General features: G+C 41.1%; 1 protein-coding gene across 1 annotated transcript; it reads left to right on the top strand.

The window, feature by feature from the left end:
- PLA2G4F (phospholipase A2 group IVF) lies at positions 1-27,680 on the top strand (the record flags this gene model as incomplete). The annotated part of the gene is made up of 20 exons (XM_082484916.1): positions 1-111; positions 4,235-4,307; positions 6,449-6,585; positions 7,946-8,074; positions 9,523-9,563; positions 10,128-10,170; positions 12,475-12,541; positions 12,841-13,010; positions 15,153-15,266; positions 15,784-15,821; positions 16,751-16,886; positions 17,618-17,754; positions 18,881-19,103; positions 19,692-19,806; positions 20,983-21,120; positions 21,584-21,691; positions 22,619-22,813; positions 23,146-23,312; positions 23,935-24,121; positions 26,143-27,680. 20 exons carry the CDS (start codon positions 1-3, stop codon positions 26,370-26,372), a joined length of 2,559 nt encoding a protein of 852 aa, XP_082341042.1. The 3' UTR covers positions 26,373-27,680.
- Between the last annotated feature and the right edge of the window lie 251 nt (positions 27,681-27,931).

Raw genomic sequence — 27,931 nt, 5'->3', positions numbered from 1 at the left:
ATGTTCCACGAAGTGCTGCGGAGCCCGTTTCCACCCAGAGTGCTGCCTTTTCTGGCAGCCGTGCTTTTTCAAAGGAAGGAGAGGAAAGAGACTGGATTTTATCACTGGCGGGTAAGACAAATTGAAGCGCTGTCTTTGAGACAGCGTTCCTTGGCTGATGTGTTAAACAGTGATTTCCTGTTAGTGCACACGTGGGAAACCAGTCCTGCACTTCTGCAGGAATTAATCAAAAAGTTTAGCATTAGGGGAAAATTAGGGGAAAATTGTGAATAGCAGTAATGCTAACGGAGATTCCAGGTTTTTATTAAATTCAGGTCTGTGTGAGGCAACGCAAAGCAGGTCTCTGTTTCCTTAGGTTTTTGGGGAACAGGATTGAGCTGATGCCAAGCACTCTGCCAAGCACTCTTTTTTTTTTTTTTTTTTTAGGGGGGGAGAGTCCAGAATGGCACGCTTCTTATCAGTAGAGACAGAATAGTACTTATGTGTTTTCTTGCAAAATATCCTTGATTACCATTCCCTTCCTTTCTACTTTCTACCTTATCCCGCAGGGCTTGATAATCTAAAGCAGACAAAGATTAATGATGACTTCACCCCCGTTCCTAATGCGGCGCAACCACATTAGATAAAGTGGTTTCAATGCGTTTGTCCTTTAACTGGTGTATGCTTGTTCCACTGTATAAGGTGGCCTGGCCAATAACCTTGATCTTTAATTGCACTAGATGTTGGTGAAGGAGCCTTTGCCTAGGAGGTCTGATCTGTCATCTGATTACCTGTCTTGTGTCTGTGTTGTCTTCCCCCACTCTGTCTCCCCCCCACCCCCCCAAAATCTACAGCTTAAAATTGAGGTGACCCTTAAATGTCACAAGATGGCTTGCTGCCTGTATGCCTCTTGGCACTTCTGCTTGCTCTGTGATAAAAAATATCTTGGTGACTTTTGTTTATGCCATTGTTTAGTACTTGGGAAGTCAGGGTAGAAGAGACTAGTGTTAGCCTGCTGTGATTTCCATTGCCCTGTAAACTGCTGGATGTGATGTTTCCCCTCAGATGCTCACTATGTAAATTAATAAAAAAGTTTGATGCTACTTAGTGAAGCTGTGCTGGCTGGTAGGAAGAGATTTTGTATTGACTAGTTAATAGCAGTTCAGCAAGGGGGGGGCGGGGGGTATCAGATTAACCTTTTGGCTTTGTAGGTGAATTCAACATGATCAGATCTCTTAATTTTCCAAAGTTGTCCTCCAGGAGACCATGGTTCTTAGGGCTGGGTCTGAAGTCTCCTTTCATGACTGTGGGTGCACACTTCTGGGGGAGGAGGTTAAGTGCAAGGGGTGCCTAGGAAAGCCAGGAGTTTGCTTTTGGGTTGAAAAGCAAACTTGTGACACTTTGGCCACAAGGAAGGGAATTATTGGCAGCATTGTTTGCTTGGGAGCAGGAACAAGATGGGGAGAAAGTGCTCCCTTGGTAAACTGGACATTTCTTTGAGCTACCTGATTTGCCTTGTAGCTGTGAACACAAAAGAAAACATGGCTTAGAAGTTACATTTTTATTTGCTATTGACAACATTTTTGTAGTGGAACTGGCATGCGTATGGCGAGTCCTCTGCATCCAATGAGGGACGTGGAGTGGATCCCAGCACTTACATCCCCCTGCATAAAAGCGGGTATTCTGGGCTATATGAGTAAAGACTACTGGGTCCTGTAGCTGGGTTAACCTGTTTTGCGGTCGCTTGCTGCTGCATCAGCTCCTTCGGTTTAGATGAAAAATACAGGCAGTTGTTAGCGGGGCTGAGTGTGTGAAAATTCATTCTTGTACCCTCATTTAAGGATTTCAAGGTGTTTTTGCTTCAGATGCACTCTCCTGAGCTTTGGAAAAGATGTGATTCTGAAAAATCATGAAACTGCGAAGTGGAAATTGTCTGCTTGCATCCATTGCATAGATTGGTATGTTGTCATGTACACTGGTATAGGCAGAACTGTCATTATTTGCTGTTCGTTTCCCAGAGTTCTTGCCCGCCTTTTCCCTGACGTGATCAGATAAAGCATGTCTGATACTCTAATGCTTCATCACTCTGCAAGCTCACCTTGCAACATGTTATGACCTTGCTGTGCCTTGGCTAAAAGATAAGTAGAAAAGGCACACGGGGAGGTTCTGGCATAATTGATAGCACAGACTTGGGAGCACAGTGAGATATCTGTTGCCTTATATGCCCTTAAATTATGATCTGGGTGTGGAAAATGTATCCTCAGCTGTGTAACGACTGCTAATCAAAGGTTGTTAGAGACCTTTGGAAAGAACTTTCTTTTGAACATGTAACTGTATGTTGACAGATGGTGTGTGGTAAAAGAAAGATATGCCATCTTCAGGGTGTTCTGTGCTTCCTCTGATGATAGCGTCCGAGTTCCAGGCTATAGTCAGGCTACGTGAGTGAAGATTGCTTTGACAGCAGTTGGGGGGTGTGACTGCGTAGTTTCATTTCTCAACAACCTGAAGAGTTGCAGCACTGCTAGGAGGTCGGTGAGAAAAACATATGCAATCTTGAATTTCTTTCTGTAGTCCTCTGTAGAGGTAGAAAGGAGGTCCGGCTTTCCCTGAGAAATTAGTGTCAGCAATTGAACAACATGGAGCTGATTAGGAAAGATTTAAAAAGGAAGAAAAACTAACATCTAAAGGGTAGAGCTCATGGTGGAATTTGGTGTCAAAGCATGTCTTGTTCCCAGAAACAAATGAGGGAAGGAGTATCTTCAACATGTTGATGCTGCAAATAAGAGCCCTTTAAGAGTAATAATAGTACAACTGGAGTTTATTTGCACGAATTTAATTTGGCACCTGCATGTGAGATATCTTAGATGATGCATGTAACTTCTACCCTTCAGTTGTTGGGCAGGGTGGATGGTATTTACTTAATACAAGGATGTTCAGTATGCTATGTTTGTCTTAGTTTTATTGTGCTGTTCAAACCCCTGTTTTGCAAAAGCTGGCAAGTATCTTAAACAGATAAGAAATAAGGAAAACTCCACAAGTATGTGACCGCTTAACAACAGTACAGTTCCATTTATCAGATGAGGAATATTCGAGAAGAGTTTGACAGTTCAGGGTTCATTGATTTCCTTGAGATCCTAGTTAATGATATGTAGGGCCTATGTTTTTATATACTATTTGGCATTCTGCAGCATATTGTTGTAAGTGAAGATTTTATTGATTTCAGTTGTAGATGAATACTTAGTGTATCTGAAATTTAAGTCTGGTCTCACACCAACTGCGTAGAAAATTACAAACGTGAAGTAATGTCCACTTGTGAGAAGCATTTTGAAATGGGATTTAAGAATGGAAAAGATTCTTAGCTGGCCAGGATTGTGTCGTAATTGATGGAAATGAGGCAGGATCCCATTCTGTTCATGAGCCTTACACAATTGCTTCTGTGCAATTTCTGCATGCAATCCCTTCAAGCTGTTTTCTCTTGTCTTCCTCTGCCCTCCCCCCACTTCTCCTTCATGATCTTCTTGGATTCAGTCAGGCTTTTTTTTCATCTTCGCATCCGGGCATTTAGATACTAATATTACTTTCTAAAAATAGCCTCCTAGAAGCTTTCAAGACCAAGGATTACATTTTTATCTATGCTGGTAAAGTGGTGTGCACGTTTAGAACGCTGATACCAATAACAGTCCGGAATGAAATGGAACTTAAGGTTCATCTTTTCTTGCTCAAACTGCCATGAAGTATGTGTTCCTACAAGAAAGTAGTTTTTTTCCTCATTATAAACAGTGTATGCTTTCTCTGTCTTTAGACCATGCTGTTAAGATTCTTGCCATGTGTGCTATTACTCAAGCATGCATGTGCCCATGGTAAGTAGTCTTAAACTAGCCAAGTCATGATTAAAATTATTTGAGCAGCTTCAGCATCTGTTTATCCTTCAGCAGGAATGAACTAATGAAGCAATTCAAAATTGATCCATAATTAGGGGAAACCCTAAATAAGGGACTTATTTTCTGAAGCCTGTGAGGAGTTAGTTACCCTGAGACATCAGTCATTGCTGTGCTGAAAGGGAATTGAGTTTCCTTCTAGACTCCTTTCGTTTCCCTCCAGGACACTGAAAGTGCTGCGTATGTTCCCAAACTGACCCATCAATAGTTTATTTTGGGCTGGCTGGTCTGATCCATTTCTCTGGACTGATATTAGTGTGGTTATAGAACAGGCATTGCATTTGAGTTACATGCTGAGCTTGTTCCTCTCTTTTCAGTGGGAGAAGCACCCTTACTACAACCTAACAGTAAAAGTCCTCCGAGCCAGAAACATCAAGGGTACAGATCTGTGTAAGTATTTAGTCAAGGTATTATGAAAACAGATGGTTTATTCAGTGCGCACCCCTAACACAGGTAGCATTGTTATGGGAACTTCTTGCCTACACATAGTGTAATGCCTTTATGTCTGAACAAAGGTTTCTCTTGTAAAGCATTATATATATTTTAAAAGCTTGATATGAGGCCAAGCTGCAGATTAACCCTGCTGCTTTGCAGAACAAGATCAGGTAAGTCCGGGTAATGCTTAGCTTCCCTGCTCCTTTTCATGTCCTACAGTGGCCCATTCTCTGTTCCTTTGTCTGGATTCAGCCCTCTGGTCATGGCAAATTTCACCCTTGCTCCGGCTGAAGAGTTTTCTTGCACCTCAAAGTAGCAATCTTCAATTCTAGCTTTCAAATGTTTATTTTCTCAGTTGGAGTAGTGCTTTCTTTCATGTGCCTGATATTTTGTTTATGTCGTTGAAGCTTTTTAAGGAGGTAGGTGGTTGACTGTTTCCAAGACAAACTACTTTTTACCTGTTCCTGTTTTTGATAGCATGGTATACATTCCCTTCCTCTTACGCATCTGTGTTGAGTAAAGCCCTCAGGGCTGTTTGGGGCCTTTGGTTCTTTAAAACTCATTTGATATTTAATTCCTTCAGACAATATAGTAATGTAGTCTGCCTGCCTTAAGTTTATATCTGACATCCAACATTAAACTACTGGAATGCTAAATGACTGTCCAGAGAATGGAAAACCCTCCTGAAAGGCCGAGGGCTAGAATCACACTGTGAAGAGAAGTTCTTTTTGAACAGAAGCCTTTCTGTTCAACTGGAGTGAAGAATGATTCCCATTTTGTGTTATTAAAGGGGCCTTAACTGGAAGAAGGAAGGACTCTGAGACATTTGGTCATTATCAGGGCATGGAAACAGAAAGCTCAGCTCCTGGCCAGACTAGATGAGCGCATAGCAGTGGTGGATATTATCTACTTGGACTTCAGTAAGGCTTTTGACACAATCTCCTATAAGATTCTCATAGAGAGGCTGATGAAGTATGGGCTGGATGAGCAGACAGGGAATTGGATTGAAAACTGTGAACAGCAGAGCTCAGAGGGTGGTGATCAGTGGTACTAAGTCTAGTTGGAAGCCAGTAACTAGCGGTGTAATCTAGGGGTCAATTCTGGATCCCATACTGTTCAATGTCTTCATTAATGATCTGGGTGATGGAACAAAGTGTACTCTCGGCAAGTTTTCTGATGTTACAAAATTGGGAGGAGTGACTGGTGCACCAAAGGGTCACGCTGCAGTCCAGAGGGATCTTGGCAGGCTGGAAAAGTGGGGTGACAGGAGCTTCATGCAGTTCAACGAAAAGAAGTGAAGTCCTGCATCTGGGGAGGAGCAACCCTGTGCATCAGTGTATGCTGGGGGCCGATCGGCTGGAAAACAGCTTTGCAGGAAAGGACCTGGGGGTCTTGGTGGGCAGCAACCTGACCATAAGCCTGCAACGTGGTCTTGCAAGGAAGGCTAACAGTGTCCTGGGCTGCATTAGGAGGAGCATTATTGCCAACTGGACAAGCAGAGTGATCCTTCCCCTCTACTCAGCACTGGTGAGGCTGCATCTGGAGTACTCTGTCTAGTTCTGAGTTCTCCACTACAAGAGATATCGGAGCTACTGAAGAGAGTCTAGTGAAGGGCCACTTGGACTGTAAACTGACTGCAGCATCTCTCATATGAGGAAAGGCTGAGAGATCTGGGACTGCTGAGCCTGCAGAACAAAAGGCTCAGGGGGATCTTACTGATGTCTGCAAGTATCTGAAAGGAGGGCGTTGAGAAGATGGAACCAAACTCTTTCATGGTGCCCAGTGACAGGATAAGAGGCAATGAACCCGATATCAGCAGTAATCTTTTTTGAAAAGTTGATCTTCCTCATTTTGAATAGTAATCTCTTTTATGAAGGGCTTTATGGTTTGGATGAACCAGAAAAAAGAAATATAGGTACCTAATGTTTAATTTGCTGTTGTTTAAAGACGTACTCCATTAAAGGCTTGATTAAAGTCCAGCCTTAAATTTTACATGTTTCTATGATGCAATGAGATCTAGGAAATTAGGAGCTCATGAAAAAGAGTATGTTTGATTAAAATTGTTCTGATGTCTGTCTCTACACTCTCTGCTCTAGTGTCCAAGGCAGACTGCTATGTGGAACTAAAGCTGCCCACTGCGTCTCCTGTAGTCTCCCGAACTCAGGTTGTTGACAACTCTGATAACCCAGAATGGAATGAAACTTTCCGGTATCGAATCCATAGTGCTGTCAAGGTAAGGAGTCAACTTTGTGGAGCCGGTTGGGCTACCTGCATTACTACACACCTGTGTACTGGCTTACTTTTGATTCTTCGTTCAAAACCAAGGGATCTTTATTACCCTCAACAGCAGTGTTGCTTGTAAAGTGTCAGTCTCTTTCACTGGTACAAAAATCTGTACTATGCATGTCCAGTGATAACCGCATCAGTTTGTAACTGCACTCTCATGTAAACTGCAGCTAGAATTTTCCGTAAACATCCTTTTGATGCAACTCAGGAAAGAAAAGTTATGGCACTACCTGGTAGAGTTCAAGGAAGTTCCTTGATAAAGCAAGTTTGAGGATTGCTTCTACTTTCACAGAATAGCTGTTACCTTCTTGTAGCTCTACTTGCCTTACACAGCCCAAGTGGCTGGTTGCAGATAATGGGAACTAAATTTCAAGTCACTACCACTTAGTTCATTCAGTCAAGTTTTGCTATCACTTCCTATGTTTGAGAAAAGCAAAACTCAAACTCTTAGATACAGACAGTACATCTGTCTGCGGTCTGAGCAGGACGTAATAGAGTATTGAACAGAGTCTTCAGATTGTCAGCATTTGTTCTCAAAGATGACCCTAATGGTAGAGGGGAGGAAACTGTACTTTAAAAGATTAGTTTTAGGATGGCGCTATTGCTTTGAATAACATCCTAGGCTTTGGAATAGGGTGCTTATTAACAAGAAACTATCCCCATCACTAGAGTATTTTTCCATAATGGTTGGTGACAAAGGTGGAACGGAAATTGACTTAAATGGTAAGAAAATTGTAAACTAAGCTTTAGAGCGTGTGAACTTTTTCTTCCCCTGCAGGCTCATGAGGCCTCAGTCTGGTTACTGCTGTGAGGCTGTGCCAGCACAGTTCTAAGTTCAGCCTTGTCTCCTTGAGAACTAGTTGCTGCAAGACAATTTTTTTGGGTGCCATATGTACTCACTGTGTCTATTTCAATTAGTTTCTGCTGGACTTATCTGCTCTGAGACACTACTGAGCTGGAAGTGATTGGTTCCTATAACATCCTGGACTGAATCATGCTGAAAGAGTTGAAATTGCTATGGCTTCCTCAGGCAAATCTGTGCCTGAAGCTGGTGGAGAGTACCGACACGTGCATTCAGCTGGTGCCTCTCTCTAGTTGGGAAGCTCAGAAAATCTTTTAGCTAAACAGTGTCAACTAGGAGCTTTTGTCTTAACTATACCCTAAGTCCTGCTGGAAGTAGTGAATTCTCTTCAGGAGAGGGGGAACGGTACTGAGTAATGCATAAAGTGCATTGTATATAGCTACTCAGGTTTGTGGAAGTGTTTCTGTCTCTTCATCTGTGGCTGTTTGTTTCTGCTTGGTTTTAGAACATTCTGGAGTTGACACTCTATGATAAGGATGTCCTCGTCAGCGATGAGCTCACGTCTATTGTCTTTGATGTAGGAGGCATGAAGCCGGGTCAGCCCCTGCTGCGCACTTTCAGGTTGAACCCTGAGGTTAGTCCCTGGCTTCTTCCCAGGTCAACTGGGAACAGCTGCAGTTCATCATTACAGAAATCTGGCAGTACATGATGGTTGATTTATCTGTGTTGTAGAAGTCAGATGAGGAAAATGCATCGGCAGGTGTTTGACAGCATATACGGTTTTACTGCCGTCTGAGATGTTTCTGAAATCACCAGTGATTTATTTTTTTTGTATGTGTGCGTTCCACAGTCTTTGGGATGCCCAACTAAATGAAACTTGGGATGACTGCTGTCTTTCAGAAGATGTTGAAACACCTTTAAAGGGCATTGATTTTTCAGGAGACTAGAGGGGCATAAACTGGGCTTAAAACAAAATGCATTTGCAGTCAGCAGTCATGCGGGGGACTGCAGACTGTGTTATTTAATTGATCATCATCAGTTGGCAGTGAAGAAGTTTATTGCTGCAAAGGTTACCTCTGTATTTAATAAGCCAAAAGCCTAAGAAAAGCTTGTTTTCCTTGAGTTATGTTCAGTTACATTTAACCTCTGCTTGATGTGGGTGACATAGGTGCATACCAGCTGCTCTCAGTCCCTGGGCACCTGTTTGTGGCCTTGCAACAAGACAGCTTGTTTTACATAGCCACAGCCATATCACCAGTCTGATCTTTTTTGTAACTGCCTCAAACACATTGCTACAATAAGGCTGGATTAAAGGTGAGCTAATGATGAGTTTTCTCGAGAAATTGGGCTTCAGTGCTGTTGGTGTGCTCAGAAGCAGACTGACTGGTATGAATTTAGCAGGGAGGTGTTGGTCAGCGTTACAAAACGATTTGTGATCATGGGAAGAGGGTTAGTAACTCCCTTGTTCCCACTAACTATCCTCTTTGCCGAATGCTGAAGTCATCTTGATCAGTAATTATGGAATTGGAAACTTCAACTTCAGTAAAGAGAATTACCCAAATTGGCCTCTACGTGGTTATTTTAAAAGCTGTGCTAGGTCTTGTATCAAGCATTTACTGTATTCTATGTATGGTAGGTGAAAAGATGGCTGGATCAAAGCCTGTATGAGACAAAGACAGCAATGAGCTAAGAGTGCAATCTGCTGAACTACTGGGAGGAAGCACAAAGCCTTATGTAGAAACTGCTTGCAGAGGTGGCGTTGCAGCGGTACTTGAGCCAGAAGTAGGTGTGGTTTTTCTCGTTAGCAGAGTAGTACATGTGAGAGCCAACTCTTACTTGTGTGGGCTTGTCTCATCAAACATGGATGTGTCTGGTCGTATAGGATATGCCTGGGAAGACAGGAATGTTTAAAGAACAAAAAAGGCATAAATTTAAACCTTCCAAAATTTAACTGGAGCTTTTGTAAAAGCAATGAAAATAGTTACTGTTGTTTGTAACAGGAAGAAAGCTTAATCTCTTGGAAAAACTTCTCATAATTATTCAAGATCAAGGGTCACCTGTGTCCAACTTTTCTCTTTAAAGGCTAACGAAGAGCTCGATGTAGAATTTTACTTGGAGAAATGGTGAGTCTTACCTGAAGAGCTGAAAGAACTTGTGCTCTGCAGATATATCTTGGTTGCTTTTTCTGTGCAGGGACAGTCTTGCCCATAAAAAGGCCAATGCTTTACAGTTCTCTGGTGTTTGAGTTGGCTCACTAATGGTTGATCACAAATATCCTTAAAACTCCAGTCACCAAAATTTTTGGGGTACAAAAAAGAAATAAAATTTTGCTGGACTTCATGGGAATGGCGGCGCTGCAAAGGAGACAAACACTTTGTGGAAAGCTTACACAGTTAACCTTGCAATATAAACAACTGAATATCTATCTAAGCTCAGCTTTTCTCTAGGTTATCAGCATAATTGAGATGGGAAGACCTTATAGCACGTGCTTATAGTTGCAGAGGAGTTTTTTCTTCGATATTTTCCCCCGTGTTGTTCTGTGAAGGGAAATACACTTGGTGCCAGTCTGATTTGCGTAGATCTTGAGGATCTTTCTCCCCCACCTCTTATTCCGGCAGTTAGTTGTAAAGTAGGATGAAGCAAATTAAAACCAAAACTCATTTGTATTAAATTTCTTCATTTCACAGCTCAGATACCCCTATAGAGGTATTGACCAATGGAGTCCTTGTGGTGAGTACATGGAAGTCAATTACATGTATGTTGGGATTTACTCCTGAAGGTAGGTTTTTAGTAGTGAGAGGACAAGAATTGTTGAGAATTCAACTCCTGCATCCAAATAGCTCCTAGTTTTCCAGCATCTGCCTCTCTCTTTTAATTCACTGCTTTAAAAAGCTTCCTCAATTTTTAAAATTTGATACCAATCATAGAATGGTTTAGGTTGGAAAGGACCTTGAAGATTGTTGAGTTCCAACCCTCCTGCCATAGGCAGGGACACCTCCCACTGGACCAGGTTGCCCAAGGCTACATCCAGCCTGGCCTTGAACACCTCCAGGGATGGGGTCTCAATAACCTCTCTGGGTAACCTGTTCCAGTGCCTTACCACCCTCAAAGTGAACAACTTCTTCCTAATGTTCAATCTAAACCTGCCCTCTTCCAGTTTAAAGCCATTCCCCCTCGTCCTATCACTACATGCTCTAGTAAAAAGTCCTTCCCCAGCTCTCCTGTAGGCCCCCTTTAGGTACTGGAAGGCCGCAATAAGATCTCCCCGGAGCCTTCTCTTCTCCAGGCTGAACAGCCCCAACTCGTAGGAGAGGTGCTCTAGCCCTCAGATCATCCTTGTGGCTCTCCTCTGGACATGCTCCAGCAGGTCCATGTCCTCCTTATGTTGGGGACTCCAGAGCTGGATGCAGTACTCCAGGTGGGGTCTCACGAGAGTGGAGTGGAGGGGCAGAATCACCTCCTTTGACCTGCTGGCCACACTTCTTTTGATGCAGCCCAGGATACGGTTGGCCTCCTGGGCTGCGATTGCACACTGCTGGCTCATGTTGAGCTTTTCATCAATCAGCACCCCCAGGTCCTTCTCCTCAGGGCTGCTCTCCAGCCATTCCCCGCCGATCCTGTATTTGTGCTTGGGATTGCCCCGACCCAGATGTAGTACCTTGCACTTGGCCTTGTTGAACTGCATGAGGTTGGCTTGGGCCCACCGCTGCAGTCTGTTCAGGTCCCTCTGGATGGCATCCCTCCCCTCCAGCATGTGTACCTCGCCAAACAGTTTGGTATCATCAGCAAACTTGCTGAGTGTGCACTCGACCCCACTGTCCATGTCGCTGACAAAGATGTTGAACAGTACAGGCCCCAGTACCAACCCCTGAGGAACGCCACTCGTCACTGGACCTGGACATTGAGCTGTTGACCGCAACTCTTTGAGTGCGACCATACAGCCAGTTCTTTTTCCATCGAGTGGTCCATTTGTTGAATCCATGTCTCTTCAATTTAGAGACCAGGATATCGTGTGGGACAGTGTCAAATGCTTTGCATGAATCCAAGTAGATAACATCAGTTGGTCTTCCCTTGTCCACTGCCACTGTAACCCCTTCATAGAAGGCCACCAAATTTGTCAGGCATGACTTGCCCTTGATGAAGCCATGTTGGCTGTCACCAATCACCTCCTTGTTTTCTACGTGCCTCAGCAGAGTTTCCAGGAGGATCTGCTCCATGATCTTGCCAGGCACAGAGGTGAGACTGACTGGCCTGTAGTTCCCTGGGTCTTCCTTGTTTCCCTTTTTGAAAATAGGGGTTATATTTCCCCTTTTCCAGTCGGCAGGAACCTCTCCAGACCACCACAACTTCTCAAATATGATGGATAGTGGCGTAGCGACCTCATCTGCTAGCTCCCTCAGGACCCGCGGATGTATCTCATCAGGTCCCATGGACTTGTGCACCTTCAGGTTCCTCAGGTGGTCTTGTACTTGATCTTCACCTACTCTAGGTGGTTCTCCATTTTTTTCACAGAAAGGGTGGTTGGTTGGGTTTTTTCCAGAGGAGCTGTTTTAAAAGATGTAAACAAAAAATGTCTTTAGGAGACTAGTGAGTCTTGCGGATTGTACTGAGTTTTCTAGCCTAGATGCTTGCCAGCTATAGTCCCCCTTCTTATCTTAACACCTATTATTTCTAAGCTTTTATCAGTGCCATTAGTAAGTAGGTGATAACTCTTCAGTCTGAGAGTGGGAGGCTTCACCTTGAGGGATTCGTCTATTCTCTTTGGGCAGTCAGTCTAAGAAAACTGATGCATTATGCATTAAAAATACAGGTGTTACTACCTCTTTGCTCCTTACAGAGGAAAAGGACTGGAGTGATTTTTTTGTTTGTTTGTTTTGTTGTTGTTTTTTTTTGTTTGTTTGGATCAAAATATTCCTTAGTGTGTTTTTGACAGCTTGCAGCTGTAAATGTACATCTAATATAGTAGGTGGATTAATTTTCAACAAAGTAGTGAACTAAAATCTCATAACCAGAGCTGGTTTCTTCTTTTCGTAGGTTCATCCTTGCTTGTCTCTGCAAGGCACTGTCAACAAAGAGGAAAACACAAAAGAGAAACAGCAAGGTAGGGCTGCCTGCAGAGTTTAGGTGAGATCTGCTTTTCAGCATGCTTATTCCTTGCAAGAGAGAGGAGACTTGATTCTCTGTCTATACAGTGCATTTTTATTTACTGATTACAAAATTGAATTTTGCAGTTAATCTTGCTTTTATTTTTAATACTAAATAATATTGAGTCACTTCCACTGGGTGCCATACGAGTTTTTGCTTGTGTTTTCATATTCCCAGCTACACTTGACAAGTATCTGATTTCCAACGTTTATTTAAATGGCTCCTGTGGTTTAAACTACTTATTCTAATGCACAGGGAGCTGTGAGGTCAAGCTGTCTGTTCCAGGGGCATATCAGAAGCAATTGTGTATTCCTTGGAGACCAGACAATGAGGAGGATTATGGAACCTCGTTTGTCTTTCATGTGGATAAAGAAATGTGTCCAGAACTGCAAGTGGAGCTGGAGCAAACCGTATCTGTCCTACAGGTAAGCATCCACACTGACTACTGCAAAGTTTACAGCCCACTTTTGAATAAATCCACTCTGAGACCAGTGCCTTTGGTCCAAGGAAATGTCCTTAACCTTAAATTGAATGGCCTTAATTTGATCATAAGAAGGCCAGGGACTTCAGGTGTTCAGGGATGTCAGTTTTGGGTATATTATTCAGGTATATGTGGATGTCAAAAGCTTGCATTGGAAGCAATTTTCTTGTGGAGTACTCTATGTATGTGGTGCTAGGAACCATCTATTGTGAAGTTTACTCATCGCTTCCAGATATACCTTTTTGATCAAACTTAACTCTGTAACGTTGTACCTGTTCAAATCAAAATTTTCCAGGCTAGAAGCCTGTCTTGAATGGGTATATTATTTTTCTGGTTACATATTAGGAATTTATGGGCAGAAGATAAGTTTTTCCTCTATCGTTGCTTTTTACACACTACTATTTATTTATTTTAAAAATTGAATAAAAACATCAGATTTTTTCATTGGATCTTTGACATTCAGTAAATAGAATCATAGAATGGTTTAGGTTGGAAGGGACCTTGAAGATCATTGAGTTCCAACCCCCCTTGTCTTAAAATTATGCCTTCCCCAACACTTTAAAATCTGTTCAAACTTGGGGATTAATAAAATCTGAATCTGCATATGCTTGCTACATGAAAACATCTTTACTTTCAGCTGTTGAGATACTTTGTAGCAAGTCTTTTCTATTAGAAACTTGTAGAGCATGTGCCATTTGCAAAGGTTTATTTAGCTTCGTTACTTCAGTTTCTACAGGTACACATGCACTGTGGGTAGCCCATAAGAGTGACTGAATATTCATTGTGATGACTGCTCCAGTGTGGCTAGACACCAACAATGACAGCAAGGAAACTATTTATTCTGTGATGTTATTAATCCTCACGAACAGTTGGGCAGCATGAATGCAGATGGTGATCTTGACTGCTCTAGAGAAGAGGACACTAAAAGGAATATGGACGAATATCTTTGCAATGGGCTTGGTTGGATAGCAAACATGAGCTGAAGAGAGAGACATGGATGTAAATAGTAAAAACGTCAGAGCCAGGCAAGCAAAAAGAGGGTAGAAGTCAACCATGGAGATTGGCCCAGCTGGTAAACCTGAACCAAACCACACCCTGGTAGCTAGCAGAACATACTCCTTCAAGATCTGGCATAGAGCACAAAGCTATCCGGTCTGACCTTTCCTCTTATGATGGGTAGGAGAGTGCCAGGAATGTAGTAATGTTGCTTGCCCTGTACCTAAATGCGTGTTGTCTGCCTCTGTTAGGAGGAGGACAGTGGGCTTAGAGGGACATTTGGCTTGAGACAGCTGTTTCTGGTCAGAAGACATCTGTGAAATCTATGGGTAGTTCCTTGTCTGTCTTCAGTTCTTGTGAGGAGGGTGACAATGTGTTGTTTCTTCAAGGTGCTGCCTCCTCCCAAGGGTTCAGGCCTGTGGTGGGTGTAAAGGTTCCAGCCCACCTGGTAGGCTGTGTATGTTTGAGTGTGGCCCTGTGATACAAGTTTTTTTTTAATATGCCTCTTTTAAATTTAGGAATCTGGACACAGCTCTCTAATAAGAGAGCTAGCTACTTGCTAATACAACATGGAAGAAAACTCAAAGGTCTTCTGCCAAACTTTAATTTGGTCTGCTTGTAAAGATGATTATGTTTTTTAATTACATGCTGCCATTTGTCCCTAAGGCTATTATCTTATTTCCTATTTTGTGGTATTTTTTCTGCATGTCTAACACTGTTGCCGTGTTGGTATCTTTTCCAAATCCTGCTCTGAAGACGGAATGAAAGTTTGCTTGTAAGCTTTCTGACGTGTATTAGAACACAACTGTTTTTTGGGGAAATTTTATATTTGGAGATGAAGATTTTTATTTTTGTTTTTGCTTGTGGCAGACAGCTATATTAAAAAAAAAAAAAAAAGAAAAAGCTCTTTGAGTGACAGGAATAGTCTCAGCAAAGATCTGTCAGAGAGCAGGATCACCTTGAAAAGCCTTGGACTGGGAAACATTTAGTTATAATGATCTTAAAGACTGTTTACAGTTTTGACATATGAAAGTCATGTCTTCAGTTTTTTTTCTGGAAAGCTCAAATAACATTTTGGTTCTTTTCTTAGGACGGTATGAACCCTGACATTGAAAAGCATACTACACTTCTGGGATTGGGGACTGTACCAGTTAATTCGCTTCCTATCGGACAAAAAGTTGATAGAATCGTTTCTCTGGGAGAGGTAACATCAACATTTTGCACTTGTTTTAACACGCTTGGGATAACTTTTTTCCCCATTGCCTATAGGCATTGGGAAAGTTAAGCTGTACATGATTCTTAGGAGTGCTGTTTTGTTGGATATCTAGAATGAAATACTGACATTGCTCAATGCAATTCTAAAATGTTTTCATGGTTGGATCTTGCAAAATAGGTATAAAGTTCATCTCTTTCCAAAGCAAAAAGTCTGTTAGAGCATGAAAGAAAAATATCAGAGGAGGAGAAAAGCAAGAAGCTTGCAGAAGAAATATTATTTTTTTTTTCCCCACCCTGCTCTCCTAGTGCATGCTTTTACTTTCTGTGGAGGCTATTGAAAATATCTAATGTAGGTGCAAGGAAAAGGTGTTCCAGAGATGTAGTTTCGTGGGTGAGAGTGCTGTTCTGGTTAGTATCTAGTGACCCCATCGATGTCATAACCTCTAGTTAGTAGTTCCACCTGTGTAGTTGCTATCAATTTCAAGATGTATTCTCTTGTTTCACAGGGACAAAGTTTGGATATGAGTTTGAAAACTGAAGAGAGGTGAGTGGGAACCTCAAAGACCTCTAAAAATCAGGAAAGGCCTTTATTCTCATAGCAAAGGAACGGTGTGACTCTCCTCGCTGTTCTGGGAAGGTCTATTGTCTCCACTGACCTCTTGGGATAGATTAAAGAAAAATATCTTTGTTTTTCCTCTGAAGGCTGTGACTCTTCACTTTGCAGATACTATCTATTGGATTGGTTTCAATTCTGCTGAAATCTGAACAAATTTTGTGTTCCTAACACTTAAATGTAAAATAGCTGTTGGTCTAAATATGAATTATCTTTGTTAGGTACAGATAGTTCCCAGAATATGTGCAGTTCTGTACTGACAAATCAGAAAGGGCATCTTTGAACTATAAAATAGAGAAAGGGTGAAAGAAAGAAGTGATAAGGAAAGAATAACATGCAAAGCCAAGCAGTTGGCTGGTAAGTTGATAGGGTCGTTTGGTATATAGTTGTGAACTGAAGATCCTGCTTCCCTTTTACAAACGCATATCAAGTTTATTGGTATTCAGTTGTCCTCTTCTGCCTATTAAGTTCAGGAACTTCCATTTTAAAACTGCTCTTCCCCTCATTTCTCCATCCATGTCAATACAGTGATCTCAGTTGCTCCTCATACAGTCATCTTCACCTACTGAGAATCTTTTCTTCCTTTGTGAAATTCCTGAAGCTTAATCTGAATACTGCTTGACGCAAGCCTTGTATTTAGACATTAAGGGAGAAATACGATAGGGAAAAGTTTCATTTTTAACTTCACAAGCTGTTGTTACACAATAGCTACTGTATAGACGTACACTAAAGCTTCGTTTAAGAGTTTGATCTAGTGATTCAGATCAGCACTTAGATTGTGTGTTCACAGAAATTGCTTTTCCCTGGTAACTAAAAATCCTCCAAAATTTGGGGGTGTTTTGTTTTAATTTCTATTTCAGCACTTGGGATCTTGATATACGTCTGGGTTTTGACCTCTGTAAAGAGGAGAGAGACTTTTTGGACAAAAGGAAGAAAATAGTTTCTGAGGCACTGAGCAAGACTCTTCACTTAAAAGAATCTCCTTCAAAAGATGAGGTATTGAGCAAAGTGCTGTAGTGAGATTCCTAAAATCCTTTGTGTTTGGTTGATAATTAGCTATTGTAGGATTCTTTGCCTGTAACCAACAGAAAACATGGTTCGCATTCACTATGGAGTGAGATAGATCCCTGTAACATTTCAGTTCTGAAGCCTCAAATGTTTTTTGTATTTCTGAAATTTTGAGGGTGTGTGTGTGTGTTTTGGAACACAAAAAAATTGTAATTTCAGAATGTATGTACTTTCTTTAGTTCAAGTCTTGTATCTTGGGCTTTGAGCTCTGAATTGTGATAGGAAAGTCTGTTTCAGAATGGTTAAATTGAAGCTCAGACCACAGGAACAGCTTCCTATTTGCTGATTTGAGGACACTGTTATATCTAGATAGTCTGATACCTTGCTCTGTGATCTTCGGATGCTGTTATAAGAATGGTTGCCTTTTTTTGGTCTTACGTGTATGTTGTGTGGCATGCAAGTAAATGTGTGATAATACACATAATTTCAGTAAGTGACTGTCCCTAAGATGACACTGCTACGTTTTAGAGTAAACAACATATTTCAATTACAAAGTAGAGAAAGGAGTTCTGGTTGAAATCAAATCTGAAATTACTTGAAATGTACATAGAAATGGAGATTTTTAATGTCTTATTTTTATAAGAATGAGACTTAAATGGGATTAATCTATTGGCAATTCAAAAGTCTATGATTGTGACTCCTGAGTTTGCTGTCTGCAGGTTCCAATCGTAGCGGTACTGGGGTCTGGAGGTGGGATGAGAGCACTGACATCGTTCTATGGCAGTCTTGCTGGGCTTCAGCAGCTGGGCCTTTTGGATGCTGCAATATACCTCTGTGGGATTTCCGGCTCTACTTGGTAAGTTACATGCAGAGTTGATTCCAGAAACTTATAGGTGAATACGGTAGTGTTGATGCAAAATAAGGCCAAAACTTCATTTGTGCCATCTGTAGACAGACAATGAAGTGAAGTATTTTATCGGTTCTCACCTGTGAGTTCTGATGAGGATCCTAAAGAGTCCAAGAGATTCATTATCGTTTCTAACCCATACAGCTACTGGCTAAATTTATGAATCTGCCACTTTTGCAAGCCTGGTAGTTGAATATTAAAATGTATTACATGACTAAAACTGCTGTGTTCCCTCTGAGCCCTGACTTCAAAACTTTGCCCATTTCCTTGCTCTTGCCAAGAAGATAATTGAGGTGGTGCAAGTCACTGGAAACTGTATGACCACTATGTCACCACCTTCTAAAATGGCGTATGCGTCTGAATAGAGGAATAGCACCAGCTTGCCCTTTGGTGGACTGGAGTAATGTGCTGAAATGTTAGACAGGGCTAGAATGTTTCAGTAGCTCAGTTCTTGGAGTCTGTGGTGAAATCATCCCTCATAAGTATATGTTGTTTTTGTGAAATGATTTCACTGAGGAGTTGTGCAACCTGACAGTATAATCCTCCCTTCCAGAGCTTCGTGTGTTAAGTTAACTCATATGTACCTAGTATTCTTCCACTAGCCTTGTGATCTGGCCTGCCCCTTTTGATTCGGGAACAGACTTTCAAACAAATGTAGACATATGTTTATATGGATAGCCAATAGTCCAAACTAGTTTCTTGTTTAACGAGACCTATGGTCTCTATTGCTGTATGCAGCAACACGGTTGTTGTCTGACAGTCTCTTGGTTATTATAGCCTGGAGTTAACTCATCTTTATGAACTGGTTTGTGTGCGGTAGCATGTGATGCTTGGAATGTCCTTGAAAGCTAGGTTAGCAATCAGGATGAAGCTGTCCTGTAGGTGTCAGGGTTTTCAGCATGTTTTAGAGTTCAGAAATCCATTATTGTGGCCTCTTTTCTCTTCACGATCTTTTATCGTCTAGCGAGACTTCTCAAGCTTTCAGTTCAGAACTGCAGCGCTGATTCTAACTAGCTAAAATCCTTGTTTACACACGGGTCATTGTTACTGATGGCATTAATATAAGCATTTTCAGGTGTTTATCTACATTGTATCAAGACCCTGACTGGTCACAGAAGGACCTTCAAGATGCAATCAGAAGAGCTCAGGGTACTGTGTCCAGCAGCAAAGCAGGGGCGTTTTCCCCAGAACGACTGAAGTACTATTTCCAGGAGCTGAATGCAATGGAGATTAGCGGACGGAATGTTTCCTTTACAGATCTGTGGGGCCTTATTGTGGAATATTTCCTACAACAGAAGGTAAAAGAGTTCATGTTTGGATGTGCACTGCCGTTTGTCTTCCAGGTGGGAGCTCTGCCCACCCACGTGTTGTGTGTCAAGAAACCAATTACTCTGTTCCAGAACAGCTCACGAAGTTAGAGATGGTGGTGTGGAATAAACACAGGAAGTTGTCATGTCTTTCTGCCGTGTGTTTCCTGGCACCCTTCTTTACTAAAGAATATTGAAGTCCTATAGATCAGTGCTATAGAACAGTGGAGTGTTTATTTGGAATGACTGTTATTAAATAGTTTTTGCATTGGACAGGTTAAGCCTGAGAGAATGATGTTGGTTTTGCAAAATGGCATTACTGTGCAGTATTTGTTATGGTAGTTGAAATCAGAAATCAGAGGGGTAACTAGTTTACTAATAACACCAGACATTCTAAATATGCAACTGCAGAAATATTCTGGCAAAATCTAACCATATGCATGGACAGAGGGAGGAAAAGGGACTTTGACTTAGTAGTAGTATTAGTCAGAAATGCTAAGCAACAGCTTCAAATTATCAAAGTATGGGTACAGAACTTATCTGACTAAAGTGTCCTTCTCCGTCCTTGCTTGTAACCAGGAAGATCCATCAAAGCTGTCTGATCAGCAAGAAGCAGTGAAATGGGCCCAGAACCCCTATCCTATCTATGCAGCTGTCAACGTGAGACCCAATATTAGCAGTGGTGATTTTGCAGGTATGAACATGGCAAACTTATTTTTGTTTGCTTAAACATTAGCAATACATTCCTTTCACCTATCCAGTTCCTTGGGCAGTGAGTGGCTGACAACAGGAAACTTGGCTCAAGCAGCAGTTGGTAGAGCAAGAGGCAGTAGGATACCGATTGGCAGAGTGTTATCATCCTGATCGCAAATGTCTTCATCATGGCTATAACAGAGAAATGAAATTCAGCTCTGCTGGCGACTCCACAAGTTTTGCTAGAAAGTGCCTGAAATTTTCAGGAGGTGAGAGGGAATTTTCTTAGAATACATGAGTCTGTGTCTGAATCGGAGAACTGAAGTCCTTTGTAAGTAATTAGGTGACATTTTCTTTTATAGTCTCAGATAATCAGTTTGTGTAGGATTCATGTAAAACGATGGATTGGTAACCTCGTAGCCTGCATCATCCAGACTGTGGTATTTAGCAGCCTGGGTTCTTGCTGGTTATGCAATTACAGTACAAAATGAAGGCCAGGCCTACTCCAGGTCACTTGAAACTTTAAATATGATGAAACAAGTGAGGATATATGCAGTGAGACAGGAATACAAATGCTTGTGTCCATCTGTGTACCACTATGGGACTTTTTTTTTCTTTCTGGAGGAGTGTGCGCATATGACAATGAATTCGATTTGTAAATATTTGTGGGAAGCTTTCAAGCATGAGGGGACACCTTGATAAGCAGACAATGAAGTCTGAGACAGTAGGCCAATTGAGATTTGAAGTCAGTACTATAATAGTTGTTGAGAGATGGTAAGTAGTGCGAAGAAAGGCTGAGAAAAGTGAAGTAGCTTCCATTTGTGATGGAAAAGGGAGCCATCAAAATGGTTTAAAGTGAAAGTAAAATAGGCAGGTTATTTCTGCAGTAACAAAGTCAAGATGGAGAGAGATGGGATTTTTTCCAAAAAAGTCGGGAAGGAGATTGTATTGAGTTGAAAGGAGGTTATATTGAGTCAATGAGAACCTGTACAAGAGATTTTATTAATCATGTGTAAGATAGAGGGTCACTGAGAAGAGTGACAGGGAAAACCATACTGATGGTACAAGAAATGGAGGGAGACTTCCTTCTGTCTCCCTGGCATAAGCTGAACTCAATTGGGTATTTTCACCTATATTTACTCTGAGATAAGTAAATATTCTGTTGACTTGTTCTTAGAATGGTGTGAGTTCACTCCCTATGAAGTTGGGTTTCGGAAATATGGAGCTTTCATCCGAACAGAGGACTTTGACAGTGAGTTCTTCATGGGACGGCTCATCCAGAAACGTCCAGAGCCTAGGATTTGTTTTCTACAAGGTATGATCTTACAGTAATGAATAAAAGGGGGAGATAGCAAGGAGGCCAGAGTTGCTTTTGGGAGTCATTAACTTAAACCTATGCCTTTTTGTGCCTTTCTAAGGAATTTGAAAAGGGAACCATGTCAGCTCTTTCTCCAAAGGTTTAGGTGTCGTTTCATAGTATTGCAGTTGGATGTTCTTGAGTCTGCAAGCAGACTGTATTATGGACTGCCCTGTCAAAAACTTCTGGTTTAGGTCTTCTCATTCTCTGTCTTTTTTCTCGGAGAAGTTTCTGCATTAAGTTATTACATTAGATTTGTCACACAATTAACTCAAAGTTCTAAACTCAAACATCACCTGTTATAATAGTAGGGGTCAAGTGGCAGCATTCTCCCATGACAAATATCAGCTGAATTATAGGCCTTTTTGTTACACTGTGAAAAGCCTTTTGAGTATTAAACTCTTCCGTATTTCTCCTGCAGGAATGTGGGGCAGTGCTTTTGCTGCAAGCTTGGATGATATCTGCCTGAAGGTGGTTGGTCTAGGACTGAGCTTTCTAGATTCTTTCAAAGATGTTATCAAAGTTGTAGGTAAGAACATTAAAACAGTCGGATCTTTCAAAAGATTCCTGGTTTTGGAATATCTATACAAATAATTTGACTCAAAAATGTGCTGTGTATAGTTTTCAAGACTAGCATAAAGGATGGATTTGAACAGATCCTTCTCGTAGTACGTATTATACCCTTCCATCACACATATAGTGAAGAGAGCAATTATAACTTTCAGTACAATTTTTGTTCCTTTTTTAATTTTTTTTTTTTCTAATCTTGACTGTAAATTTGATCTACGTCTGGGAGCTATTTTAAACACATATTGCAGCACAGGCATCCTAATCACAAAGAGAGGAAGAATAGAAGCTGGACTGCTAAGCAGAAAGTAGAAAATAGTTTTTCAGTTCCCTCCTGGACCGATTTGGATAAACTTGGATAAGTGGTGTCGTATGTTTATGCATTGTTCTCCATGTAGGGAGTACGATGCCTCCCTAGCAGTGAAAAGGAAGTGTATTAAAGGCTGAGAGTTGCTCAGATGTGTAGTTATATAGCCTCGTAGTAGTGCGAGGAGATATATTTTTCTTCTCTACTTTTGCAGCCCTAGTTCCCACCCCCCCCAACCCCCACTTTTGTTGTTGTAACTTTAAATGCTGCTGTGTGGGGATGATTTTTGTCTTATGAGACAGAAGTGGTCGCCACTCAGTAACAAGGGTTTTTTTGTGTGGGTTTGAAATTAATATGGACAAGGATCTATGAGTAATGCTATTCCCTTTAAATAGGGGAGGTAAACTACCCAACCGCAGAATATGTAGCTCGCTTAAATTTCTTTACGATACCTTTTTATAAGGGGAAAAATTCAGCCTTAGGACAACTGATTAAATATTGTAGAAAAAAAGTCTGATTGAAAAGTTTGAAGCTGGACAAACATTTGCTGCTGTGTTCTGCATCCTTCTGTGGCTTCTGCAGATGACTGCCGCAGATTCCATTTCCGAGATCCAACACGACTGAAGACTCGCTTGGTTATACCTGGGGGCCCCTTGTTACAAATTTTCCAGGATTTCTTCAAGTCCCGGGTCACGTGTGGAGAAACCTTCAACTTCATGCAGGGATTGTATCTTCATAAAGATTATGTTAACATCAATAAATTTGTGGCTTGGAGAGGTAAATGAGTCTGTCTGTACCTGTGATATAAAACCGTGCGTTAATATTCTGTAACAGTCGGTTGCAGAACATAAATAAGCTTGACTTTGTTCCACTGAAGACAGGGAATTTACCCCTTTTTACACCATAGCAAAAAATTGGATCCACTATGTATGTTCTGTCATCTAAGGCAAACTTGTCATCAGACTTTACAGGCCGGTCTCAGATGAATGTGTATGTTGGAATGTCTTTTTTGCTTCTTACAGCCCCAGCATAAGCTTTGTTTGTTGCTTTTACTGAGAGGTGTGTAATGAATCATAATAGTCACTTGTGTTACTTGGAGTGTCTTCCAGGTACTCACCTGGATGCGTTTCCCAACCAGCTGACCCCTATGGAAGAGAGCCTGTATTTAGTGGATGGTGGCTTTTCTATCAACTCTCCCTTTCCTTTGGTACTTCAGCCGGAGAGGGACGTGGATGTTATCTTGTCATTCAATTTTTCCTGGGAAGCTCCGTTTGAGGTGAGATATAGCTGAGCATTATTACATGAAAATAAAAGCACAGAATCATATTACAATGACAGCAGATGTTGAATACAAACACTAATGAAAGAGTGCATGAAAATAAATCCTTACCTCTTTCAAACATTATTTTACTATGCTTTTTACTGTGACTGTCGTGAGGAGATAGAAAGTGACATCGGTAATAGGATTCAAAACTTTTCAGAAGCCTAAATAGATCGTTCCTAAAATAAGAGTATTTGCTTAGTTCATAAGATCCTTGTTACGTGGCTGTACACTTCTAATGGAATAGTGGCTATTGATGAGTTTCTTCATGCAAACAAGTTATTTCCTCTATATACAAGTGTTTACTTTTAAGTGCAGAGAAGTCAGAGTGAATATATTTAGAGTAACAAAACATAAAAAGAGTTTCAGCTGCAAACTGTTGATGTTTGGTAGCAGTTCTTTGTTCTAGTCTTCATTGTTCTTCTGTGTCACCAGCTAGGGAAATTGTTTTTTCCAATTTGGAATTGCATTTCTGTCACTTTTTTTGTGGAAGTCTCTCTGTTCAAGGATTGTAGTTAAGTGATCTTAGAGGTGTTGCTGGTATTCTATCAAAATTCCTTTTGTTCTTTGACAATAGGTTTTAGAGCTGACTCAGAAATACTGTGAGGAGCGGGAAATTCCTTTTCCAAAAATCAAATGGAGTGCGGAAGATGAAAAGAAGCCAAGAGAGTGTTACGTGTTTGTGGATGATGATAATCCAAAGGCTCCAATTGTGCTCCATTTCCCATTGGTGAATGACACCTTCCAGAAATACAAAGCTCCAGGTAAGGGAGCTGTACCTTAAAGAGCTATTTTTAGAATCTTTTGGGTGCCTTGATGGGGAAATTCAGTGGGGTCAGTGTCCCTCCTTTCATTCTTCTTAGTATTACCCTGTAATTATTAAATTGTTACTTTAACTTAAGACACTGTCAGCTTCCACTATTTTTTTTGGAAAAGAGAGTTGGATATGAGGCTGACAATTAAAAAAAAGATAATCTAAGGGCTGAAAGAATCAAAATTAGGCTATATTTTTGCTTCTTTCTTATTCTTTCTGCCCTGATAACTGATTTTCTTGCTTCTAACTAAATATATAGGAAAGCACTATAAATTAGTTTAAATAATTTCATTTTTTTATTGGATATTAATAAACTACTAAGCAGCAAAGTGTTGTGGACCAATCTGTGTGTCAGATCATGTAACAAGCGGCTTGTGCCGTTGTAGTGTAAGGTCAAGTGATAAACGATCCTTGCTTCATTTAATGTGATTAATATAGACTGTAAGGCCCACCTCAGTCTATCAAGCAAGAGCACTGGGATGAAACACAGAGCTATACCTTTAAGAAGAGACAGACAAAATTCAGTGTTGTATTTCTCCCATGCTGGGAGGAAACAGGGTCCTGAAGAAAACTTTTGGAATACATAGAATCATAGAATGGTTAGAGTTGGAAGGGACCTTAAAGATCATCTAGAAAAGAATATGCAGGACTAAGTCAGGCAAGGGAGGTGTAGTTCTGAGGAGAAGGATCTGGGGTCCTAGTAGACAGTAAATTATCCATGACCCAGCAATGTGCCCTTGTTGCCAAAAAGGCCAATGGAATCCTGGGCTGCATAGGGAATAGTGGCCAGTAGGTCGAGGGAGGTCATTCTCCCCTTCTACTCTGCACTGGTGAGGCCACAACTGGAATACTGTGTCGAGTTTTGGGCTCCCCAGTTCAAGAGGGACAGGGAACTGCTGGAGCAAGTCCAGCGAAGGGCAACTAAGATGATTAAAGGATTGGAGCATCTCTCTTATGAGGAAAGGCTGAGAGAGCTGGGACTCTTTAGCCTGGAGAAGAGAAGGCTGAGGGGAGACCTTATTAATGCTTACAAGGATCTAAAGGGTGGGTTGAAGGAGGATGGAGCCAGGCTCTTTTCAATGGTTCCCAGTGACAGGACAAGGGGTAATGGGCACAAGTTAGAACATAGGATGTTCCGTTCAAATACACGGAAACACTTCTTTACGGTGAGGGTGACAGAGCGCTGGAACAGGCTGCCCAGGGAGGTTGTGGAGTCCCCTTCTCTGGAGATTTTCAAGACCCGCCTGGATGCAGTCCTGAGTGATGTGCTCTAGGCAATCCTGCTTTAGCAGGGGAGTTGGACTAGATGATCTCTAGAGGTCCCTTCCAACTCTGAAACTCTGTGATTCCGTGAAAACACACTGTTAATGATATCTGTATTAATACTGTAACGATTGTCAGGCCCTGGCTATGTTTCCTCATCAGTGATGAAGTTTCAAAGTGTTGGGCTTCAATATGGCTCAAGACTGCTATTTCTATAATAGCAACAACCAAGTGGTTTAGCAAATTACTTTAATGTTCATCTTTCAAGAGTGGTATTTAAATTTAAAGTGGCAGGGTGCTCAAAACACAAGTTACCATATTTGAAAGAGTATATACTCACCTCCTAAGGTCAGTTGAACTCAAGGTGTTAATATCTCTTATTTTAGTGTAGAACAGCACTTCCAGGAAGAATTGAGCTTTGTATTTCCTATTTTGAGCATTATAATCATGGATGCACTAAGCAATTTATCACAATAAAAATGTATTTTAGTCCTGTATTTTGGAGTCTGGTGGAAGTAAAAAGGGTAATAATATTTTTACCTTCAGCTTCCAAGCATTTTGGAGCCTGAGGAGGTTCTTTGGGGAAAAAGTTAAGGTTCAACAGAGTTAATTATCTGTGATAACCTCCTTGCAGGATCCAACTAAAATGGGTATCACAGTTGAGGTTTTTGTGTGTGTGGTTTGTTTTTTTTTATTTTCTTGCTGCAGGAGTTAAACGGGAGTCAGAAGAAGAGAAGTCCTTTGGTGACTTCGTCATTGAGGCCAAAGATTCTCCTTACCGTACACTAAACTTCACCTTTGAGCCATACGATTTCAGCAGGTTAGTGGAAGTGAATCGCTACAATGTTCTGAACAGCAAGGACACTCTCTTCAAAACCCTAAATTTGGCTCTGCAAAGGAGAAAGTTGAAGAAAGTCATCAATACGTCCAATACATGAGCAGCTTCCGTAGCTGAGGATACAGACAGGATGCTGTGTACGAAAGCCATGTGGTTCAAGACAGAATACTGAAAACTAATAGCTGGAAACTGTCTTCTTGGGAAGGGTGTAGCACATGTGACACTGAAAATTCATTCTGTATGACAGATGCTCTTATGAAAACCCAAGGGATGTACAGTACAACATGGATGTTGCTTTGTTGTGTGGGGAAGAGTAGGGAATTATCTAGCCCAGTATCTCATCTTACAGTGACTGATACCAGGTGACTAGGGAGACCTGTTCAAACAGTTCAAGCATCTGGAGATAATCTTCCAAACTCCACTGATTTGTGGATGAAGTGCCTCTTTTTGTCAAAGGTGCAGCTGTGTTCAAGGAAACACTGATTGCTTCTATACCTTTATCTTTCTTGCTTTTTGAACGTCCCTCTGTGAACTTTTACCGTTTACATCATCTGGCAAGGAACTCCACAGATTTTAACTATGCACTGAGAGGGGAAATGTGTCCTTTTGCTTTCAACTTGCTACTGGCTGATGCCCCTGACTGTTCAGTCATTAATCTGTTTTCCATTTTTGCTATTCATGGTTTCAAAGACCTCTGTGATGTTTCCTTCCTGCCCTTCTCAAGGATTATAATGGCCTTTAGTCTCCCAAAAGTTTACTATAGAGTACCTTACTTTGGTAACCCTTTTTTTTTTTTTTTTAAGGAAATAATAGTTCCCTTATTTTTTTATATTTAATAATTAAAGACACATCAAGGGATTGTGCTGCTTCTTCCTACACGTTGATCATCACAAGCTGATGAAACTTTAAAGATGCTACAAGTCTCATCTTTCTCTTTCTGTGTAAGAGGAAGAAAGGCTCCTTTGAAGAGTCTGAATTAGATGTTTTTTCCTTACATTTGGGCTTGCAATTGAGCCAGACCTTTGTTCAAGAATTTCTGTGTGTCTATATATTTTAGAAACACTGATATTCAGGGTAGGCACACCTTAAAAATGTGAATGAATAAAAGAATGTTAGATGCTGCTGTGCTGTGGGTGGAATTCACCTCAATTTGCAAAGTGCTCAGGGAAAAGTACTGAATTACACAATTTGAAAATATCTAATACAAAAGGCTGGTAAACGAGCACTGTTTACTTTTGTGGCTTTTAAATTTTGCTGAATGTACTGATCTTGAATTTGAAAGCTGGAGACAGGAAATCTGTCTTTTCTGAAATGATGTAAAGGCTTGTAAATGACTATGATTCTTGGTATATTTTTTAAATGTTTTTCTCTTCTAATAAATACTAGTTTTGCTAATGTGCTTTTCACAGTTTTTCTTATGAACACTTGTGTTGATATGTTTTTCCTTATTCTAATAAAAGGCAAGCAAAAAAAAGTCAATGTAATACTATGTTGCATAGTTTCTTTTATTACATCAGGATACCTGACAGTGGGAAAGTGACTTACCAAGCCCGGCTTGGACTTGTGCCACACAGCGGTAGAAAGTAACCTCTTCATTGTGACGCTTCTCTTTGAGGAAGCATGGCTCAAAACTGACTTTTTTAGATGTATTTCAAACAG

This window comes from Vanellus vanellus, assembly GCF_965231255.1.
Source record: "Vanellus vanellus genome assembly, chromosome: 6".
Lineage (NCBI taxonomy): Eukaryota > Metazoa > Chordata > Aves > Charadriiformes > Charadriidae > Vanellus > Vanellus vanellus.
This window is presented reverse-complemented; position numbering and strand designations above follow the sequence as displayed.